The 20,106-nt window shown below is 37.6% G+C and overlaps 1 protein-coding gene and 1 pseudogene across 1 annotated transcript in view; one reads left to right on the plus strand and one right to left on the minus strand.

Annotated features, from left to right (window-relative positions):
* LOC103595930 overlaps window positions 1–1,066 on the minus strand; it is a 51,913-nt pseudogene extending 50,847 nt beyond the window's left edge.
* Window positions 1,067–1,197: 131 nt separating this feature from the next.
* ACBD5 (acyl-CoA binding domain containing 5) overlaps window positions 1,198–20,106 on the plus strand; it is a 48,521-nt gene continuing 29,612 nt past the window's right edge. The window contains exons 1-6 of the mRNA XM_008579463.1: window positions 1,198–1,295; window positions 1,484–1,649; window positions 3,676–3,796; window positions 5,491–5,563; window positions 12,938–13,052; window positions 19,861–19,992. Coding sequence (XP_008577685.1) covers window positions 1,281–1,295; window positions 1,484–1,649; window positions 3,676–3,796; window positions 5,491–5,563; window positions 12,938–13,052; window positions 19,861–19,992 — 622 coding nt within the window. The 5' untranslated portion in view covers window positions 1,198–1,280. The remainder of the gene's footprint in view (window positions 1,296–1,483; window positions 1,650–3,675; window positions 3,797–5,490; window positions 5,564–12,937; window positions 13,053–19,860; window positions 19,993–20,106) is intronic.

The following is a 20,106-nucleotide window of genomic DNA, read 5'->3' on the forward strand; positions in this document are numbered from 1 at the left end:
GGTGGGTGGGAGGGGGATGGACTACATTTCCCATAAGTCTGCGGGGCAGGGCGAGGGGCGGGCGTCGAGAACGTTACCGGACAGGCCTTGCCCGGCAATAACAAGGTAAATGCCGGCACCGCGGCTCCGAGGGAAGAGTAACTTACGGTCCGTGCCTAGATTTATAGTAGTAATCCTCCTAACCCATCCCAAACTGACAGAAACGACTCTCCCAACCGGGCGACTTTGAGATTTCCGGGCCTCAGACGCCACCCTCTCAACCCATAGCTGCCCCACCAACTTTGGGCCTGGGGGCACTTCCCAAATGCCTAAGGACGTGGGGGCGGGGAGTGCGCTAGGAAGGTGAAGGCCCAGGGTACCCTTTTCTAGGGGTGACGATCTATAACGGTTCCTCGCTCGCCCCTCCCCCACTCCCAGTCTCCTATTAAATCGGATCCTATTAAAAGATGCTTCCATCTCTCCTATTAAAGAGATGGCAGCTGGAGCGCCCGGCCCATTCTGGTAGCAGACGACCGCTTTCTCCTTTGGTTGCTGCTCAGACGTCCTCGGGCCGGCGAAAGCTGTCGAAGACCTGCAGGCCAAGCACTGCTAAACACCTCCACCCAGCATCCAAGCACTGCTAAACACCTCCACCCAGCATCCTTAATCCTTCCCTCTGTCCTTTAGGGTGGTATAATGATTGCCACTGGAGAGACTAAGGGACTTGCCCTGGGTCCAAGTACCAAGCCTGTCCGGATCTAAAGTCCTTTGCTTTGCTTACGTCCCATCACCTTCTTCAAACCTTATCATAAGAGAGGGCAAGCTCTGGGGACCGTGGAGTCAATTTTTTTTGCCCAGTGGTACTGACGCACGCCACTTGGGCCCAGGTGCACCCCATGTCCCCAGCACGTTCCGCCAGTCCAGCCGCGCTGGCGCGGACATATTGGTCCGGCTTCGGTTTCCCCCGCCTGAACAAAAGCCAGCAAGGTATTCCCTGGACCCTCAGGGGCAGTGGTCCCTTGGACGGTCGTCTCTCTTCTCCTTTCCCCCTTTCCTTCTCTGGGGACTGACGGACAGCAGGCGTCATCGCCGGGGCCGCTGGGTGGCAGGGTGGGGTTTACTGCACGGCGACGGCAGCTAGTGGGTCCTCCAGTGACTCTGGGGCGGGGCCGTGGGGAGGGCGCGGACAGACAGACCGACCCCGCCGGAATGGGGGGTGTGGCTGCTCCGCCAGTTTCCTCTGGGTGGGAGAGCAGCTCCGCGACCACCGGTGGCCGGACTCCCTCGGCCTTCTGCTAGAGATGCTCTTCCTCTCGGTGAGTTGCTTTTTTGTTGTCGCGGGCTGGGCTGTAGGCCTAAGTCACGCCCCGGGGAGGAGGAAGGAGCCGGGCCACCTCGGTCTGTGTGGCCTGGATAGGGCAGGGCAAAGGGGAACTGGCCACCTTCGCTCCTGGTCCTCCTCCTTTTGGGGCATGTTGATCCGCGGCTGCGCTCCATGTTCCAGTTTCATGCAGGCTCCTGGGAAAGCTGGTGCTGCTGCTGCCTGATTCCCGCCGACAGACCTTGGGATCGGGGACGGCGTTGGCGATTGGAGATGGCGGACACGAGATCCGTGCATGAAACCAGGTTTGAGGCGGCCGTGAAGGTGATCCAGAGTTTGCCGAAAAATGGTACGTGCACTGGGCTGAAGAAGCCTCCTACGGAGGCCTGAGGCCCCAGTTTCTAAACCTCACCTCCTTTAACCTTTTTTCTGGTTCTAGTCTTGCTTAGTTAGCCTACTTTTTTCTCTGTTGAAAAGGAATGTAATTGAAGAGGAGGTATCGAGTGTGAATTAATTACCTGCTGATCTTTCAAACCCACAGAAATATATCATCCAGATTTTAAGTAGTTTTTATTGTTGAGAACAAAAGTCTTGTCACTTAATGACTGCGGATTTGGATATGTCAAAATCTGGGATGGAGATGTCTGGTGGCATATACTCATTAAGTCTAAAATTTAAGGCTTTTTAAAACTTTTGATATGAAGGAGGAGAAAAGATTTTTTAAAATTTAATAAATATATATTACTACTTTTTTTTTCTATTCCATTGTACTAGTTTTATCTTTTGTATGCTCATATTGGACCTTCTTTGCAGCTTGGAAGAAACGCCATTAGAGTTGTTCTGTTGTATTTGATGTGTCATTTCTCTGGCTACTTTCAAGATTTTTCTCTTTATCTTTGTTTTTTATCAGTTTGGCTATGATATGTTTAGGTGTGATTTTCCTCATATTTATCCTGTTCACACTTTGCAGTTTTTGGAATTTGTAATTTTATGTGTTTGATCATGGTTGGGAAGTTTTCAGACATTATTTATTTATTTACTTATTTATTACCTTTTTTAAAAAAAAGATGACTGGTAAGGGGATCTTAACCCTTGACTTGGTGTTGTCAGCACCACACTCTACCAAGTGAGCAACCGGCTATCGCTATATAAAGATCCAAACCCATGGCCTTGGTGTTATCAGCACCACACTCTCCCAAGTTAGCCACAGGCTGGCCCTGTAATACTACTTTTAAATTGATCTGTCCTAAACTACTTTGCAAAGAGTAAGATCTTAAGATTTTTTGTTACTTGTTGCTTAATCTTTGTTTAAGGCCTAAGGTAATAAATAATGAATCTATGTTTGGTATGAACTTGGCCTTTAGAAATTTAGATTCTTTGATAATATTTCAAATGTATATGTCAAATATATCATGTATGAGCACCTTGAGGACAGGGATCATAACTTTATCTGGTGCCTTACCAATAGAATGCATTCAGTAAATGTTCTGTTTTTTTGTTTTAATCCATTGCAATGTGAATGTCATTCACCTAAGCCAGTAAACTTTTAAATATTAATTGGTTAGCTCACTGAAGATACTATGAGATGAGGCTTGGTGTTTTAAATTTAGATATGTGTTATTTAAGTTGGTAACCATTTTTAACTGTGATTTCTCCATTTTTTCCCTCTGCTGTATAAAGAAGGACTATATCATTGAAACACTGTAGCTAATAGATACTCCTAAATTTGCATGTAATGTATGTGGATAATTATTATTGTGATTTTGGAATTAGTCATGCACTCTTGGCCAAACTTGAAATACCAGCTCTCAGCTTGTCTGTTTTGTGATTTCCACAGCTTTTATAAACTGCTAGGTTTTGTTTACTACATATTATCTGTTTATTACGCCAATGTTTCTTATCAACTGAGAAACTGAAATTTGGCAAAGAGGAGCTGAATTTCTTACTGTTGAAATTTTATTAACCAGAGTATACATGTAACTTTTTAATTTATGCTAGTCAATTTTGGTTTGTCACAAGCTTTGAATAAATATACCTTATAGTTGCATAATAACAATTATTCTACATATTAATATATTTGTTTTTTAAGTGACATTTGCCAGTTATTTTGATTTCACCTACAGTAAGTTTGTTTATTCTTTTATTTATTGAACTGTTATGCACTGCTATTAAAGCTTAAAATCTCAGAGTTTTCTGAAATCAAAGGAACGAAGCAATTAACAGAGCCATAATTTTTGTTTCTATAAGGTACAATAAATTATTATCTGAATTATTAATAAAATATAAAATCACTATTAGTAGCTAAGCTAATTTATAAGTTTACCATATCACTTGTATTCTCTAGGTGATCTGTATTTAATATATTTTTTCAATAGGTTCATTCCAGCCAACAAATGAAATGATGCTCAAGTTTTATAGCTTCTATAAGCAGGCAACTGAAGGACCCTGTAAACTTTCAAGGCCTGGATTCTGGGATCCTATTGGAAGATATAAATGGTAATTTTATACAGAGAGCTATGAAAGAATTTTAATTTTAATGACATAATTATCATATATGGCTGTTATTTATATGGATGTATATTATTCTGTGCATAAAGTTTCCTAGATATTGGATACAATTTTTAATCCTTGAAGTTCTCTTAACACAATTTTATACAAATGGGAAAATCTTGGGGAAGAGAGGAAAAAAATAAAACCAAAAAGGGTAAGTGCATAAAAGATAAAAAGTTAATCTTTTAAACTTTTATCTTTTATCTTTGTTAATCTTTCCTTTTTATGGAGTTTTTCTTTTCCTTCTCTTTTAAAATATTTTTTTAAGCAAAGAACAACTTCCAAACTCAGTTAAAAATACAAAGTTTAACTGGCTCTTTTACCTGCCAAGAAAAATAATGACTTTTGCTTGTCAGGTGACACTGTTTGCTTTGATCCTTTAATATAATAAATAACTACGAATATGACTGGGTACTGCCACACTAACTTTTTATCTAAACTTTCATTTCGAGAAATTCGATTTTTAATATACTTAAGAGAATTATAAACTATCAAGATACCTGTGCCATTTTCCCAATTGACTAACATTTAATATTCTTAAATTTTATTGAAGACTTTACAAATGTCTGACAAAGTCAATTTTAGACTGTTCTTTATGACCACAGAATGCTAATTGTTGAAGAATGCTTAAAGAGCTACACTTTTTCTTTTCTTTCGGCAGCTGGTGGGTGTGGGGATCTTAACCCTTGACCTTGGTGTTATCAACACTATGTTCTAACCAAGAGCCACGCATTTTCATGCTAAATTTCTTCGTCCTGAATTGGAAAGTGCTATAAACTTGTTTGAAGATTTCTTAGTACTGTACTTTGTTCTAAGATCTTAATGAATAGTCATAAAGTAATAGGTTAAATGAAATAGCAATGTTGTTTAATTTGTATGTTTTAAGAAAATTATTTACTTCATTTTTTTCCCCTAGAATTTACATTGGTGGAATTAGACTCCTTCTGGGCAAAATATATAAAAAGAGAGGTTTTCATGTTAGGCAAAATTTCAAAGGACTGTTCTTATTATTTAGGGCTTTAAAAATTTCTTGCTGCTCACATTTTCATTCCTTCAGAAGTAAGAAACCATTTTCATTTTTAGTTCAAGTGTACAACTTAGGCTCTTATTTAAATTAATTGGAAAAAAAAATTTTTTTTTAAGATGACTGACTGGTAAGGGGAGCTTAACCCTTGACTTGGTGTTATCAGCACCACGCTCTCCCAAGTGAGCCACGGGCCGGCCCTAAATTAATTGAAACTTTTAACCAAGCTTTTCTTCATTTAAAACATGCCTATGACAGTTCATGTAGTCTTCTAAGTTGTTCATTTCTATTCCTATTCTTTATAATGATATAAAAATGTTTAAAGAGTTCTTAGCAAATATTTACAAATAGTCTGTAGGTTCTGTGGTCTATTAATATAAAGATAGACAGGTTTTATATATATACTTATTAGTTTTAAATACTATTAATTTGCAATTTTTTGCTGTGATGGTTTTCTTCAAGGTGGTGCATTTAAAGAGATCCTTTGAAAACAAAACATGGCTTTGAGTAGAGCCTGTTTTACATTAATGATCCTAGAGCATCAGCTATAAATTGTTTTCTGAGCAATTGAAAATCAGGTGTCTTTTTGTCATTATTTGGATATTTTCATTTCTAGGGATGCTTGGAGTTCATTGGGTGATATGACCAAAGAGGAAGCCATGATTGCATATGTTGAAGAAATGAAAAAGGTAGGGAAGATAATTCACAGTAGGAAATAAAAATATTCAGAGCAGCTCTAATTTGATTTTGTTATCAGACAAATTAGGTGCTTCATTTAAGGAACAAGGAGATCACAGTACTGTATGTTATACTATAGAATCTAGATTATGGACTTTATTATGGTTTTTTGTGCTTCTTTAAAGTTCATCTTAAGGTAAGTGTTTTTTCCTTAAGATACATCACATTGTGGTGATATGGTATTTTATTTTATTTATTATTATTTTCTTTTTCATCTTCCATATCTTCATAGTCAACTCCGGGAAAAAGTGTAGGAATAGAAATCTTTGAAAATACTGTTGTCCCTTACTTAGGAGTCTGGGAAGTACCTGGACTGGCTTGAAAGCATTTCTACTTTGGAACTTTTTATTTAGGAGAAGTAGTTAACAAGACTGCCCAACAACATTCTCATACAAGTTTTGACACATAAATTGAGATACTGTCATCACTGGACTTCTCAGTAATAAGCATTTTTCTGTGAATGCTTCCTTCAGAAGTAGAGTAAGATAAGTATACTTTTAGGTTCTCTGCTAACTCTTAAGGAGAAGCATTCCTTGTTAAGCCTCTCTTTTAAGTCTGTCCAAGGCATTGTTTTGAGGAGCAAATTTATGAAGAAATCATGGATATTGAAAATGATCTTAAGGGACTGGCCCGTGGCTCACTTGGGAGAGTATGGTGCTGAAAACACCAAGGCCATGGGTTCAGATCCCTATACACGGATGGCTGGTTAGCTCACTTGGAAGAGTGCGGTGCTGACAACACCAAGTCAAGGGTTAAGATCCCCTTACCGGTCATCTTGTTAAAAAAAAAAAAAAAAAGAAAGAAATTACCAAGCAGATTATAAAACTATGCCTAATATGATGAAATAAAACACAAGCTTCAAATTACTTGACAGAAATGGGAAACTATAAAAAGATGGACTAGCCAGTTAGCCCAGTTGGTTAGACCATGGGGCTGGTAAGAAAATGATCTTAGAGACGTTTTATAAAGGGCCATTTTTATGTTGGACATGGATCAGAAGTTGTGAAATCTTTAAAAAGGAATAGTATTTTTGCTGATGGTTTGATGGTATGAATCTCTGTAGTAATTCTATTTCGTAGATTCAGACCAGTTTTTTGTTGTTTTCTTTTTCAATCTCTTCTACACTGCTCAAAGTTGTGCCCTTTGTTACATTTTCACAATTTTTATTTATTGGACTTAATCTACAACAGAGGGCAGAGTTGAGTTCTTCTGTTTGTTAAGTATATTAATAACACAGTAACAAAGGAGCCTTTCCAAAGCACAGAGAGAGATAATCTGAAGCCTTTTTGGTTTAATAACTATTCCTTTTTCTTTATCTTAAATATCATTATAATTTTTAGGACACACTTCTATAATATAAAGTTGAATTGACACATTGAGTAAAATCTACCCATTTTTTTCTATCCAATTTTATTAATTAATGGTATAGTCACAGTTTAAAGTGGGAGGGGGTGAAATATTATATATTCTACTTTTTCACCAAGAAAGATTGAAACTATACTGCTGCCTTTTTGTTGTCTTAAAATGCTTCTAGTGACTGTGGATTTCAGTAAGAATGCACTGTTTTTATTGAGACTTTTCCAATTTCATTTCTTACTGTGAATGTAGCTTATAGTAAACTTTGAGTAAAATTGAAAAATGTTAAGATATTTGTAGATTGAAAATTTGATCACTATTTTGAATTATTTTTATAGTTTAGCTTTATGGCTATCAGTAGATAAAACTGCATGTTTCTAAATAATCTGGTGGGATAGTACATTATTCCAAAGATTTGATTATTGAATTTGAGACATTTTCTTTTTTTTTTTTTTTAAAGATGACCGGTAAGGGGATCTTAACCCTTGACTTGGTGTTGTCAGCACCATGCTCACCCAGTGAGCTAACCGGCCATCCCTATATGGCATCCGAACCCTTGATCTTGGTGTTATCAGCACCACACTCTCCTGAGTGAGCCATGGGCCAGCCCTGAGACTTCTTCTAATTGCAATAATTTAGTAACAAAGCAGTCATTAAATTATGTTGTTAAATATGGTTCATAAATCACTGGCTATTGCTCTTTAGAATTACTCTTTTTGGGTGGTGGTGGCAGCTGGCCAGTGCAGGGATCTGAACCCTTGATCTTGGTGTCTTCAACACTGCCCTCTAACCAAATGAGCTAACTGGCTGGCCCTAGAATTACTCTTTAGAGTATAAATCTCATTATGTGTCTTTGCATTCAAGGGTTTCAGAAATCTTATTTAACTTATATTGTATAATGGATAATGTTTTATAGAAAATTGCTTTTTGTAATTTGTAAACTGTCCAGTAAACTATCACTGAAAAAGTTGTGGAATCAAAAATTCTTTTAATGTAATTTAATATAGTTTTAGCTTTGAGGGAGTAGAGTAAGTAATGTGATTTGGGGGAAAAAAATCCATGTTTCTTTCTTTCTTTCTTTTTTTTTTTTTTTTTAAAGATGACCGGTAAGGGGATCTTAACCCTTGGCTTGGTGTTGTCAGCACCACACTCACCCAGTGAGCTAACCGGCCATCCCCATATGGGATCCGAACCCGTGGCCTTGGTGTTACCAGCACCACACTCTCCCGAGTGAGCCATGGGCCGGCCCAAAATCCATGTTTCTTTAAAGAAGGTTTATTTTGATTCATAATCAGAGGGAAGTATAAAATTCTATCTTTTCTACAAATGTAAGAGCCTATCTTATGGGGATTTTTGGAGTATTCAGCCAACACTTGAATAATGTGCATTATGTCTGCTGTATTTAAAGAGAGGTGAGTGTACTCAATCCTGGCTGCATATTAGAATCACTGGGAGATATTGAGAAAATATAGAAATGTCCCAGGATGACTGCAGACTAGTTATTTCAAGATTTCTAACAGATTGGGATAATCACAGCAATAGAGGGAAGAGTAGAGCAGGGTCTCGTAAAGGATGGAACCGGGAAGTTTCCATGGCCAAGGATCTCGTCCATAGCTGTACAAGTGTCGAACAGTGGATTTCTCTGAGCATTGACAGTTGACTTTTGTTTTAAGGTTTGACTCATGATAACCATCTTTTGGAAGTTGAGGGAAAAACCAGAATGCCAGTTTCTTATGATAGACTTTTCTAGTGGTCAGCATACTGAGGACTGACATCTAGGACAGTCCTCAAAAGGTCAGAGGCACTTGGGAGACTGAATTAGTGATTGCTGAGACACCTTGAACAGAGAGTACAGCAGTGGGATTTGGATGGCTTTAAAAAATGTGATCATCTTGGACAAAAAAAAAAGCTTTAGGTATTTAGTCTTTGCTTTAGTAAGATATATATGTACCTTTCCAGTATGCTTTTATCATCTAAAAATGTCTCTCACTGAGGAAGTGCTTGATAAACCTAGAGAAATTATTGTGCTTTGGGTGCTGCTTTTCTAGAGTCCATGCAGCTTATCAAACATTTCTGTTAGAACATTCGTCATTTGGATAGATTGCAATATATTGAATTAACTTAATTCACTTATAACTTTAGAAAAAAATCTTCTCTGAAGGTAAGTAGTAGTTACCTAGACTGAGATTTGCCTGTGTCTGCTTGTCTGTGTGTGTCCCTCTAACTCCACCTCGTCTGTGCGTGCATGTGTGCTATTTCTTGAATTTCAGTATTGGCATCAGGGAGAGAATTTTGCAAATAGCTAAGCTCATTGTTTTAGTCCGTTTATGTTGCTATAATAGAAATACCTGAGACTGGGTAATTTATCACGAACAGAGGTTTATTTAGCTTATGGTTCTGGGACAGCTGCATCTGGCACGGACCTCAGTATGCTTCTACTCATGGTGGAAAGCGGCAGGCAGCCAGTGGATACAAGCAGGTCACATGGCGAGAAGAAGCGAGAGAGAGAAAGAGAGAGAGAGAGAGGGGGAGAAAGAGAGAGAGAGAGTGCCAGGGTCTTTTAAACAACCAGCTCTCACGGGAACTAATAGAGCAAGAACTCACTCATTAATCCCCCCACCTAGGGAGAGCATTAATCCATTCATGAGGGATCCGCCCCCATGACTCTTAACAGCTTCCAATACTGTCACATTGAGGATCAGATTTCTGCATGAGTTTTAGGGGAACAACACATCCAAACTCTATCAATCATTCTTAGTTGTTTTATTTTTAAAGTTTCTTCTTCAGAAAGCAACGTCTTAAATTCTAGATATGTCTTGCCATGACCACTCCTGTTCTCACTATATTGACTATTGAAATTTTAGCTTATTGAAAGAACGAGTACTCTTTATATTTGCTTAGTGCCAGTACATACTCCATTTATTTAGTTGTGACATTTCGATTCCACACTTCACTCTCATCTTATGAGGTATGAGAAACCCAAACACTGAATGGAGTAGGCTTATTTAAGGACAAATTTGAGAAAGATTTTTTTTTATAAGCTTTAATAGAGAGATAGCTAAAAGATCTCTTTTGGAGAAGGATCAAAGGAGGAGGTGTTGAGTGGGCGTCAGGATGGCATATTATATGGTTGGCTTATCAGATTCTGCTAGGTCAAGTCTTTATATTATGGCAGTGTGGGATAGTATAAAGGGTCTGATATAATGTTTTATCATATTATTATGTAATGGTTTATATCTCTGCCATTTATTAGCTGTGACTTTGGTCATGCCAAAGTAAACATTACCATATGGTTTCAATTTTGGTTTGAATCTAATTCTCAGAATTATTATTACAGTCCAAGTATATTATAAATTAGATATCTATAATAAGCTATAAAAATGTGCCCCCATGGCCCCGGCCTCATAACAAATATTTCCTTTAGCAAAAAGAAATTTTATGATTAAAGCATTTTCATTCCTATCCATTGATAGGAATAGCAATTAGATAATTTACTATGAGCTGTGCATTTAAATTATAATTACTAAAACCAGTTATCATTAACATAGTTTATTATGTATAATTTCTCTCATTAACAACCTCCCCTGGGCCGGCCCGGTGGCGCACTGGATAGTGCGCCGCTTGGGAAGCGTGGCGGCGCTCCCGCCCGAGGGTTCGGATCCCACATACGGACCGGTTCCCGCTCACTGGCTGAGCGAGGCGCGGGAGCAACACCGAGGGTTGCGATCCCGTTGCCGGTCCCGGTCTGGTACAGGGGCGACACTGAGGGTTGCGATCCGTTGCCGGACACTGAAAAAGACAAAAAAAAAAAAAAAAAGCAACCTCCCCTGCCATACACACGATGGATGGTGGTGTTGATGGGAATCTCAGTTCAAAATCATATCAGAGTTACTGATGATCTATCCTCTATCTGGTTTAGAAATAAAAGCATGTTGTTTGAACAAGAATTTGAGAGTTTTAAACTAGATTGTTTATTAAATACCTTCTATGTGCTTGACAGTAGAAATACAGGAGTGAACAAAAAGAGATGATGACCCTTTTATTGAGCTTACAGTGTACTGTGGAAGGTAGGAAGTAAACAAACAGTAAAGCAGGGAGAGTGACTAATAAGTCCAGAGTTGCTGTGAGTTTTCCACATAAAAGTAACCACTTTAAAACTGTGTATAAGCTGAAAAAATATACAAGAAAGATAATGGGTTTTGGTTTCTTAAAAACAACAAATTCGGGCCGAGACCATGGCGCACTCAGGAGAGTGCAGCGCTGGGAGTGCAGCAGCGCTCCCGCTGTGGGTTCGGATCCTATATAGGGATGACCGGTGCGCTCACAGCACTCACTGGCTGAGCGCGGTGCAGCCGGTCTCAAAAAGGACAAAAAAAAACCAAAGAAAACACAACAAATTCGTTCATTTTAATAATAAAAGTAATATATGTTATGTAAATGCAAAAAAACCAATCTAAACAGTAAAAGAAGTATAAATGAAAATTGAGTCTTCCCTGTATCCTCCATTTTTGCTCTGTAATGGTAATTACTTTTAATTGTATTTTGTAGATTGATTCAGAAGGGATGTATATGTCCTATTGTTAAAAAAAGAGGGCCGGCCTGTGGCTCACTCACTTGGGAGAGTGCGGTGCTGATAACACCAAGGCCACGGGTTTGGATCCTATATAGGGATGGCCGGTTGGTTCACTGGCTGAACGTGGTACTGACAACACCAAGCCAAGGTTTGAGATCCCCTTACTGGTCATCTTTTAAGAAAAAAAAAGAGGGGCCGGCCCGGTGGCGCACTGCTACAGTGCGACGCTTGAGAGCGTAGCGGCGCTCCCACTGAGGGTTCGGATCCCACATACAGACCGGTTCCCACTCACTGGCTGAGCGAGGTGCAGGAGCAACACCGAGGGTTGCGATCCCGTTGCCGGTCCTGGTCCGGTACGGGGGCGACACTGAGGGTTGCGATCCGTTGCCGGACACGAAAAAAGACCAAAAAAAAAAAAGAAAAAAGAAAAGAAAAAAAAAGAAAACAAAGTCTGGCCAGTTAGCTCAAGGGTTTGAATCACCTTACCAGTCAGCTGCCAAAAAAGTAAATAAGTAAAACCAATACTGTGCTTTGGGTGCTGCTTTTCTAGAGTCCATGCAGCTTATGGACTCTAGAAACATACCGTGCAGCAATTTTTTTACCCGTAAAGAAAAATTAGAAAATATACCACGTTAATGTAACATATTAATGACAGGAGATACTGTGGGGTAGGGGGTGGAGGTGGGATATGGGAACAATCTGTTCTTTATGCTCAATTTCTCTGTAAACCTAAAACTGCTATAAAAGTAGAGACTATTATAGAAAAAAAATTAGAGAGATTTTGCTAATCAGCACACATAGAGTTAACTTTATTGTTTTTAGTATCTATAAAAATTTTTTATTCCACATATCTAAGTACTTTAATTTCTTTGATTAGTCACTAGTTAACGGCTATTTAGTTGAATGCCTCTTCAGTTAATTTACCTTGCTCTTTGAATTTGATGATTCTAAATTGACTCATAGTTAAGGTGTCTGAAAGTGGTTATCATTTCCTACTTCACTTTTGAGCCCTTTTAGAAACACTACCTTGGTGTTAAAGAACAGGTTTCATAATTTTATTCTAACCTCACAGTTTTCTGTTTTATTTAATTAAAGCCCTAGTTTTTAAGGTACAACCTATAGATTATTGTATAAAATTTAACATGAAGGTTATGTAAAATAGTCTACAAAATGAAAACACTTTACATCTTTAATATAAAAGATTAAAGATGAAACTTTTCTAAGAGCATGTGTACAGTAAGTATATAATTAATGTAGATCCTTTAGAGAGTCTATTAATTACTAATGAACTTCAAATCTCAAAATTATCAATAAACTGGAAATATTTGATTATTTGATAATAGTGTAGATCAAACTAATAGTTTATTTCATTTGTATTTGTTTCTTTTGATTGCAGATTCTTGAAACTATGCCGATGACTGAGAAAGTTGAAGAATTGCTGCACGTCATAGGTCCATTTTATGAAATTGTAGAGGACAAAAAGAGTGGCAGGAGTTCTGATTTAACCTCAGGTTCGACTATTTTACCCATCTTTTAATTCTGCAACAGATGTACTTTGCATTTGTTAATATTTACATGTCTAATTTTTTCTTCTACTTTCACATGCCAGCCCGACTGGAGAAAATCTCTAAATATTTAGAAGGTAGGAATAATGAAATCCATGTAAAAATTTTGTTTAAAATTTACTTGCCAAAAGAATTCTACACAAATTTATATAACTTATAAGGATTTGTTACCCAGGAATTTTCATTCCAAGCAGACACATTATAGGAAGTTTCAAAATATTGTAAACTATTGTTTTATTTTATTTTTTTAAGGGAGCATTAAATACTTGGTAATTTATATAATTTACTATGCTAAAAATGAAGAAATAAATAGGACATGGGGATAGAATACACATAGGAAAAGTAATTTCATGATTTTCTTCATTTTGGTTTTGCTTTCTTGTCTTTAGGAAGAAAGATTTTGACTTCAAAAGTAAAAAAATAAGGGCCGGTCCATGGCTCACTCGGGAGAGTGTGGTGCTGATAACACCAAGGCTGTGGGTTCGGATTCTATATAGGGATGGCTGGTTAGCTCACTGGCTGAGTGTGGTGCTGACAACACCAAACTAAGGGTTAAGATCCCCTTACTGGTCCTCCTTTTAAAAAAAAAAAAAAAAAAGTAACAAATATTTAAGAGAATTCACAACTTTCTGGTCTAACTGGTATTCTTGTGCTATTTTCTCAGTAGTCCATGTTTCTGGATAAAGTTTATTATTATCGAGAGTGTTAATGCCTCTACAGCAGAATTTCACCTTTGGGAATATTCTTAATATTCATTATATAAAGCAACCTGAATTCCTTTGGCTTTTGAGGTGTTTCTGCATCTTTTACCTGTATGGTAAAGACACGGTCTCTGGAATCAACATACGCATCTTTTAGTAATGACAGCACCTTGTCATCTTTTTTAGCAATTTCTCCCTTAATTTCTGGGTGGTGGCTCATCTGCCCTCACAGGAGGCCCTTGGTGGAAGGGTGCTTGGGAGCAGGACAGGGCTTCATCTTGCCGATTTCCTGATGAACTTGATTCTCTAGATGGAAATTCCTGATCCTCCGAATCACCACAGCCCCAATCTCCTTACAACATGATGTAAACCCTTAAGATTTTAACCCTTAAGTGTTAAGTAATTAAAATATGCCAATTGGGGCCGGCCCGTGGCTCACTCCGGAGAGTGCGGTGCTGATAACACCAAGGCCCCGGGTTCGGATCCCATATAGGGATGGCCGGTTCGCTCACTGGCTGAGCGTGGTGCTGACAACACCAAGTCAAGGGTTAAGATCCCCTTACCGGTCATCTTTTAAAAAAAAAAGAATGTATATTGCGGACCGGCCCGTGGCTCACTCGGGAGAGTGCGGTGCTGATAACACCAAGGCCCCGGGTTCGGATCCCATATAGGGATGGCCGGTTCGCTCACTGGCTGAGCGTGGTGCTGACAACACCAAGTCAAGGGTTAAGATCCCCTTACCGGTCATCTTTAAAAAAAAAAAAAAAATATATATATATATATGCCAATTGGTTCACTTAGTATATACAAAATTATAACAGAATTCATGGTTTTATTTTGGGGGATCATATTTTCTAGTTTTGCTTTATAAGTTATTAGCAATACTGTGGATTAAATGATTTTCTAGCTAACTTAAAAATGGATATGTTTATAGTATGGTTTAACTATAGCATAGCAAGCTAAAACAAGACATTGTTGAATTCACTTTTCTTGTTTTTTTTTTTTTGGAATTTTGTTTTCATGTTCTCAGTAAAGGATTAAGAGGGTTACATTTTGCATACTAGTAGGAGTTTAATAAAATATACAAAATATACTGGTATTGACTATAAACATTTGCTCTTTAAATTTTATTAGAAAGAGTGAAATGACAAGATACAATTTAAATGAAAATTGGGTATACTTTAAATAAAAATCAGCCTGGCATTTCTTTTTTTTTCTGGGCACCCTTATTTATAAGGCATCTTTTAATAATTGACAGAAATTGCAGCATTTCACAACAGTAATCTACCTGTTCTGTAATAAGGCCATGTAGTTTGTATCTGTCATGGTAATAAACCATATGCAACTGATAGTGACTGCTTACTGGGCATAATTCTGTATCAGACCATTCTATATCTGATTTGCTTAGAGGAGTCAAATATTAACACATAGTCCTCCTTATAACTCATGCTTATTTAATTCAGAAAATTAAACGTTTTCTTTGAGCCGTGCATGTTGTTAGGATGCAGAGGGAAATAAGTCTGTACCTGCCTTATTAGTGTTCAGCCTACTGGCCAGAGGCTGATATTTAAACAACTAGTTATAAGACAAGAGTAAATAATGGTAATAAAAGCATAGGTCCACAATTACTTAGCTATAATTTAAAAATCCAAAAAGCTTTGAAAACCAAAGGGTTTTTTGTAACTCATTTGGCAGCAAAATCTGTCCTGACATGAACTAATTGAGGAGGAAAACTTGACCTGAAATGTTGTGAGTCTATTTTGAATCCTTATTGTATTTAGTGTGACTATTCATGTTTTGCTGCAAAAATCTTAATTATTTTTTTATTTTTTTAAGTAAGGGAGCTATCTGCCTTAGACTCTGTTGGGGTGTTACATAATACACCATATGGTATATGTACAATATGACCTTTGCAAAATTAGAAAACTTGGGATTTCACAACTTATCTGGATCCAAGATGTTAAGCAAGGGATTGTGGACCCGCACTGGAATTTATTTAACCTGAACCATTCTGACGGATGTTTAGATTGTTTTCTCTCTCTCTCTCTCTCTCTCTCTCTTTTTTTTAAAAACATGACCAGTAAGGGGATCTTAACCCTTTACTTGGTGTTGTCAGCACCACGCTCTCCCAAGTGAGCTAACCGGCCATCCCTATATAAGGATCTGAACCTTTGGCCTTGGTGTTATCAGCACCGCACTCTCCCAAGTGAGCCACGGGCCAGCCCTTATTTTCTGTTTTGATCTTCAAAAAGTTCTGCTGAGAGTAACCTGTACATATGTCCTTTTACATATGAGGAAGTATATCTGTAAGAAATAATATTAGAAATGGAATTAGAAGTTTTTGATGGGTGCTTGTAATTTTGTAAGATATTGCCAAGTTGCAAGCCAGTTTGCAATCTTAACTGTTTTTTTAAAACAAAGCATCTTGTTAAAAGTAGCCATTTAGGCCCAGTAGAACAGACTTATCAGTTTCATGTGGGCTTTTTCAGAATATACCTATGTAGTAAGTTTTCCTCCAGTTTCATTCTTTTTCAGGATTGTTTTGGGTATTCTTGATACTTCACATTTTCATATGAATTTTAGAATTTGCTTGTCAATTTTTGCAAAAAACCCAGCTGGGATTTTGATAGAGATTGCAATGAATTTGTATGTCATTTTGGGGATTGCCATCTAAACAATATTGTCTTCCATTTCATGAACATGGGATGTCTTTCCATTTATTTAGATCTTTAATTTCTTTCAACAATGATTTGTCACAGTGTATAAGTCTTATATCTTATTTTATTAAATATATTCCTAAGTATTTTATTCTTTTTGATGCTATTGTAAATTGAATTGTTTTCTAATTTTATTTTTGGGTGGTTTATTGTTAATTTTTATAAATACAGTTGATTTTTGTGTACTGATCTGGTATCCTGTATCCTCACTGAACTGTTTGCTAGTTCTAATAGTTTTTTTGTAGGGTTTTCTATATACAAGAGTATGTCATCTGGAAACAGAGATTGTTTATTTCTTCCTTTATAATCTATATGCCTTTTATTTCTTTTTGCTGCCTAATTGCCCTGGCTAGAACTTTCAGTCCAGTATTAAGTAGATACAGCAAAAGCAGACATCTTTGTCTTGTTCCTTATTTTAGGAGTCTTTTAACATTAAGTATGATGCTAGTTGTGAGTTTTTCATGCCCTTTATCAGATTGAGGAAGTTCTCTTGTATTCTTAGTTTCTTCAACATTTTTATCATGAAAGAGTGTTGGATTTTTTTTTTTTTTGTCTTTTTTTTTTTTCCGTGTCCGGCAACGGATCGCAACCCTCAGTGTCGCCCCCGTACCGGACCAGGACTGGCAACGGGATCGCAACCCTCGGTGCTGCTCCCGCATCTCGCTCAGCCAGTGAGCGGGAACCGGTCTGTATGTGGGATCCGAACCCTCGGCGGGAGCGCCGCCGCACTTCCCAAGCGGCGCACTATAGCAGTGCGCCACCGGGCCGGCCCAAGAGTGTTGGATTTTATTAAATGTTTTTTCTTCATGTCTTGTGGTAATCATGTGGCTTTTATCCTTTAGTCTGTTAATGTGGTGTGTAATAAATCAACATTATTTGATATTTAGATGTTGAGTGGCTCGTCAGTAATTCCCTTTGCTTTCTATAATTCTCATCACAGAAGTGCAGTGATGCTGCCTTTGCTGCTGTCAAGTAGCTTTTCTACAACCATCCATTTGATAGGGGTTTAGGAATTCCCTGTTACTTGGTTTTGTTGAAGATGTCTGTGGGTGGTAGCATTTTTTTTTTCTTGTTTGTTTGTTTTGTTTTGTTTTGTTTTTGCAGCCAGCTGGTACAGAGATTGAAACCTGGACCGTGGTGTTAGCACTGTGCTTTAACTGACTGAACTAACCAGCCAGCACTTTTAAAAAAAATTTGTTATTCTTGCTTTTTCTGGTTGTCAGGGGAAGAGTATGGAAGAGTCAAAAACTATGCTGCTGCCATGATTCCCTAAATAGACAATAGAGTTGACTTTTTATTCTTTTGTTCTGTTAATTAGGTAGACTCAAGTAAGAATAAAAGGGTACTTCATCCTCTTACCAGACAGCTGCCAAAAAAAAAAGAATATGAGGGTACTTCAACAAGTTTGTGGAAAAATGGAATTAAAAGATGATGAGAATCTTTCCATGAACATTTTGAAGACCACTCATTTAGGCCTGACTGTTTAAGATTTATGGAGATTTGAGAATTTAATGTTATTTGGGATTCAGGGAAGCATCCAAAATACGTTTGAATAAGTAAAAATAAAGCCCAGAAATTTAGGGAATAAGACCACTCTTGGCCAGTAGCCACTTAGGAGGCTTTAGTATCTTTTTTTCTTTTTCTGGGGCTGGCCAGTATGGGGATTTGAACCCTTGACAATGGAGGAGGACTTTAGGATCTTAAAAAATTGTTGATGGAAATGGAATTCCTTGTTTCTCAAAATGTGATCCAGTAACCAGCAGCTTTGGGAACACATTGGAGCTTTATGGAAATGCAGAAACTTAGATCACTCTTGACCTGCTGATTCAGAATCTACATCTTAACTAGATCTCAGCTGATTCATGTACACATTAAAATTCTGATGTATTTGGGCCGGCCCGTGGTTCACTCGGGAGAGTGCGGTGCTGATAAACACCAAGGCCACGGGTTCGGATCCTATATAGGGATGGCTGGTTGGCTCACTAGATGAGTGTGGTGTTGACAACACCAAGCCAAGGGTTGAGATCCTCTTACCGGTCATCTTTTAAGAAAAAAAAAAAAAAATTCTGATGTATTTACTTTCAGGGTATAACTTTGGCCAATAGAATAGTTTGAATAAGTGATTGATCACATTAATTGATGCCTTAAGAAAAAATTTAAATATCAGAAAGACATAAAAATGTAAATTATGTACCTGAAGCCCTAAAGATAATAATGGGATAAAATTTTAAAAAATGGAGTCCAACTATAGTATTGGTTGTTAGGGCCAAAAATATTATATTTATGTTTTCAGCATGCTAGCATATGGGAAGGATCTTTTCATTTACCATATATGAAGAAGATCATTCATCTCTAACTTTGCTATTTTGATTGATGTTAGCTTAAAAATAATTTATTCTCTGCTGTGTTCAGAAAATATTTAAGAGAACTTTATCATTTTTGTTGTAAACTGATAATTGAAAGAATGTGTCTATTTGTGTAATATTTGTAGATTTATAGTAAAAGAATACTATTTTTTTTTTTTTTTTTTTAAAAAAAAAGTTGGCCATAAAGCATGTCTCAGCACATTTTAAGTGATTCAAATCATACACAGTATATGGTTCTGCCCACAGTGATGGTTAAATGAGTGTGTTCAGTTTGTAAAAATTTATCAAGTACACACTTGTGATATCTGACTCTTCTATTCAATATATTTTCTTTCTTTTTTTTGATATGGGTGATACAAGGCTGTTCCCTAACCAACTGAACTAACTGGCCAGCCCCCTTAATATATTTTCTTTTTAATATGACATACTTTTCCACCGCCAGTCTGCCCATCACAAGTTCCCTTCCATCAAATTGCTTTTTTTTTTTTTCTTTTGGCAGCTGGCCAGTACAGGGAAAATTTCAATGGTATCTATGCTATTGTATTTACTTTATGTCTATTATTTATACTCTTACACACATCTCTAAATCTATATGTCCTATATGACAGGTACTTTACTTATGTTATCCCATTAAACTCTCACAGCAATCCAAGGAAGCAAGTCTTACAACTCTCATTTTTTTTTTTTAAAAGATGACCGGTAAGGGGATCTTAACCCTTGACTTGGTGTTGTCAGCACCACGCTCAGCCAGTGAGCGAACCGGCCATCCCTATATGGGATCCGAACCCGGGGCCTTGGTGTTATCAGCACCACACTCTCCCGAGTGAGCCACGGGCCGGCCCAGAATACTATTAATTATATGTAAAATTCTAACATTTTAATTCAAAATGATTTTGTTAGTTATTTATAAATTACAATTATTATTTGTAAGTTATGACATTAACGATTAAGTGGTCTTTTCATATTTTAGATCTCGGTAATGTTCTGACTTCTCCAAATGACAAAACCGTTAATGGTAAAGCTGAAAGCAGTGATAGTGGAGCTGAGTCTGAGGAAGAAGAGGCCCAAATAGAAGTGAAAGGAGCAGGACAAAGTGAAAATGGTAATTTTTGAATAATGGGTTAATAATTTTACATTAAATAAGGATATGAAGACATTTGGGCCGATTTGGTATTGCATAAGATTAGTGCATGTGTAGGACATGGGCTGCTGACCC

The sequence above is a fragment of the Galeopterus variegatus genome, unplaced genomic scaffold (assembly GCF_000696425.1).
Source record: "Galeopterus variegatus unplaced genomic scaffold, G_variegatus-3.0.2 Scaffold1890, whole genome shotgun sequence".
NCBI lineage: Eukaryota > Metazoa > Chordata > Mammalia > Dermoptera > Cynocephalidae > Galeopterus > Galeopterus variegatus.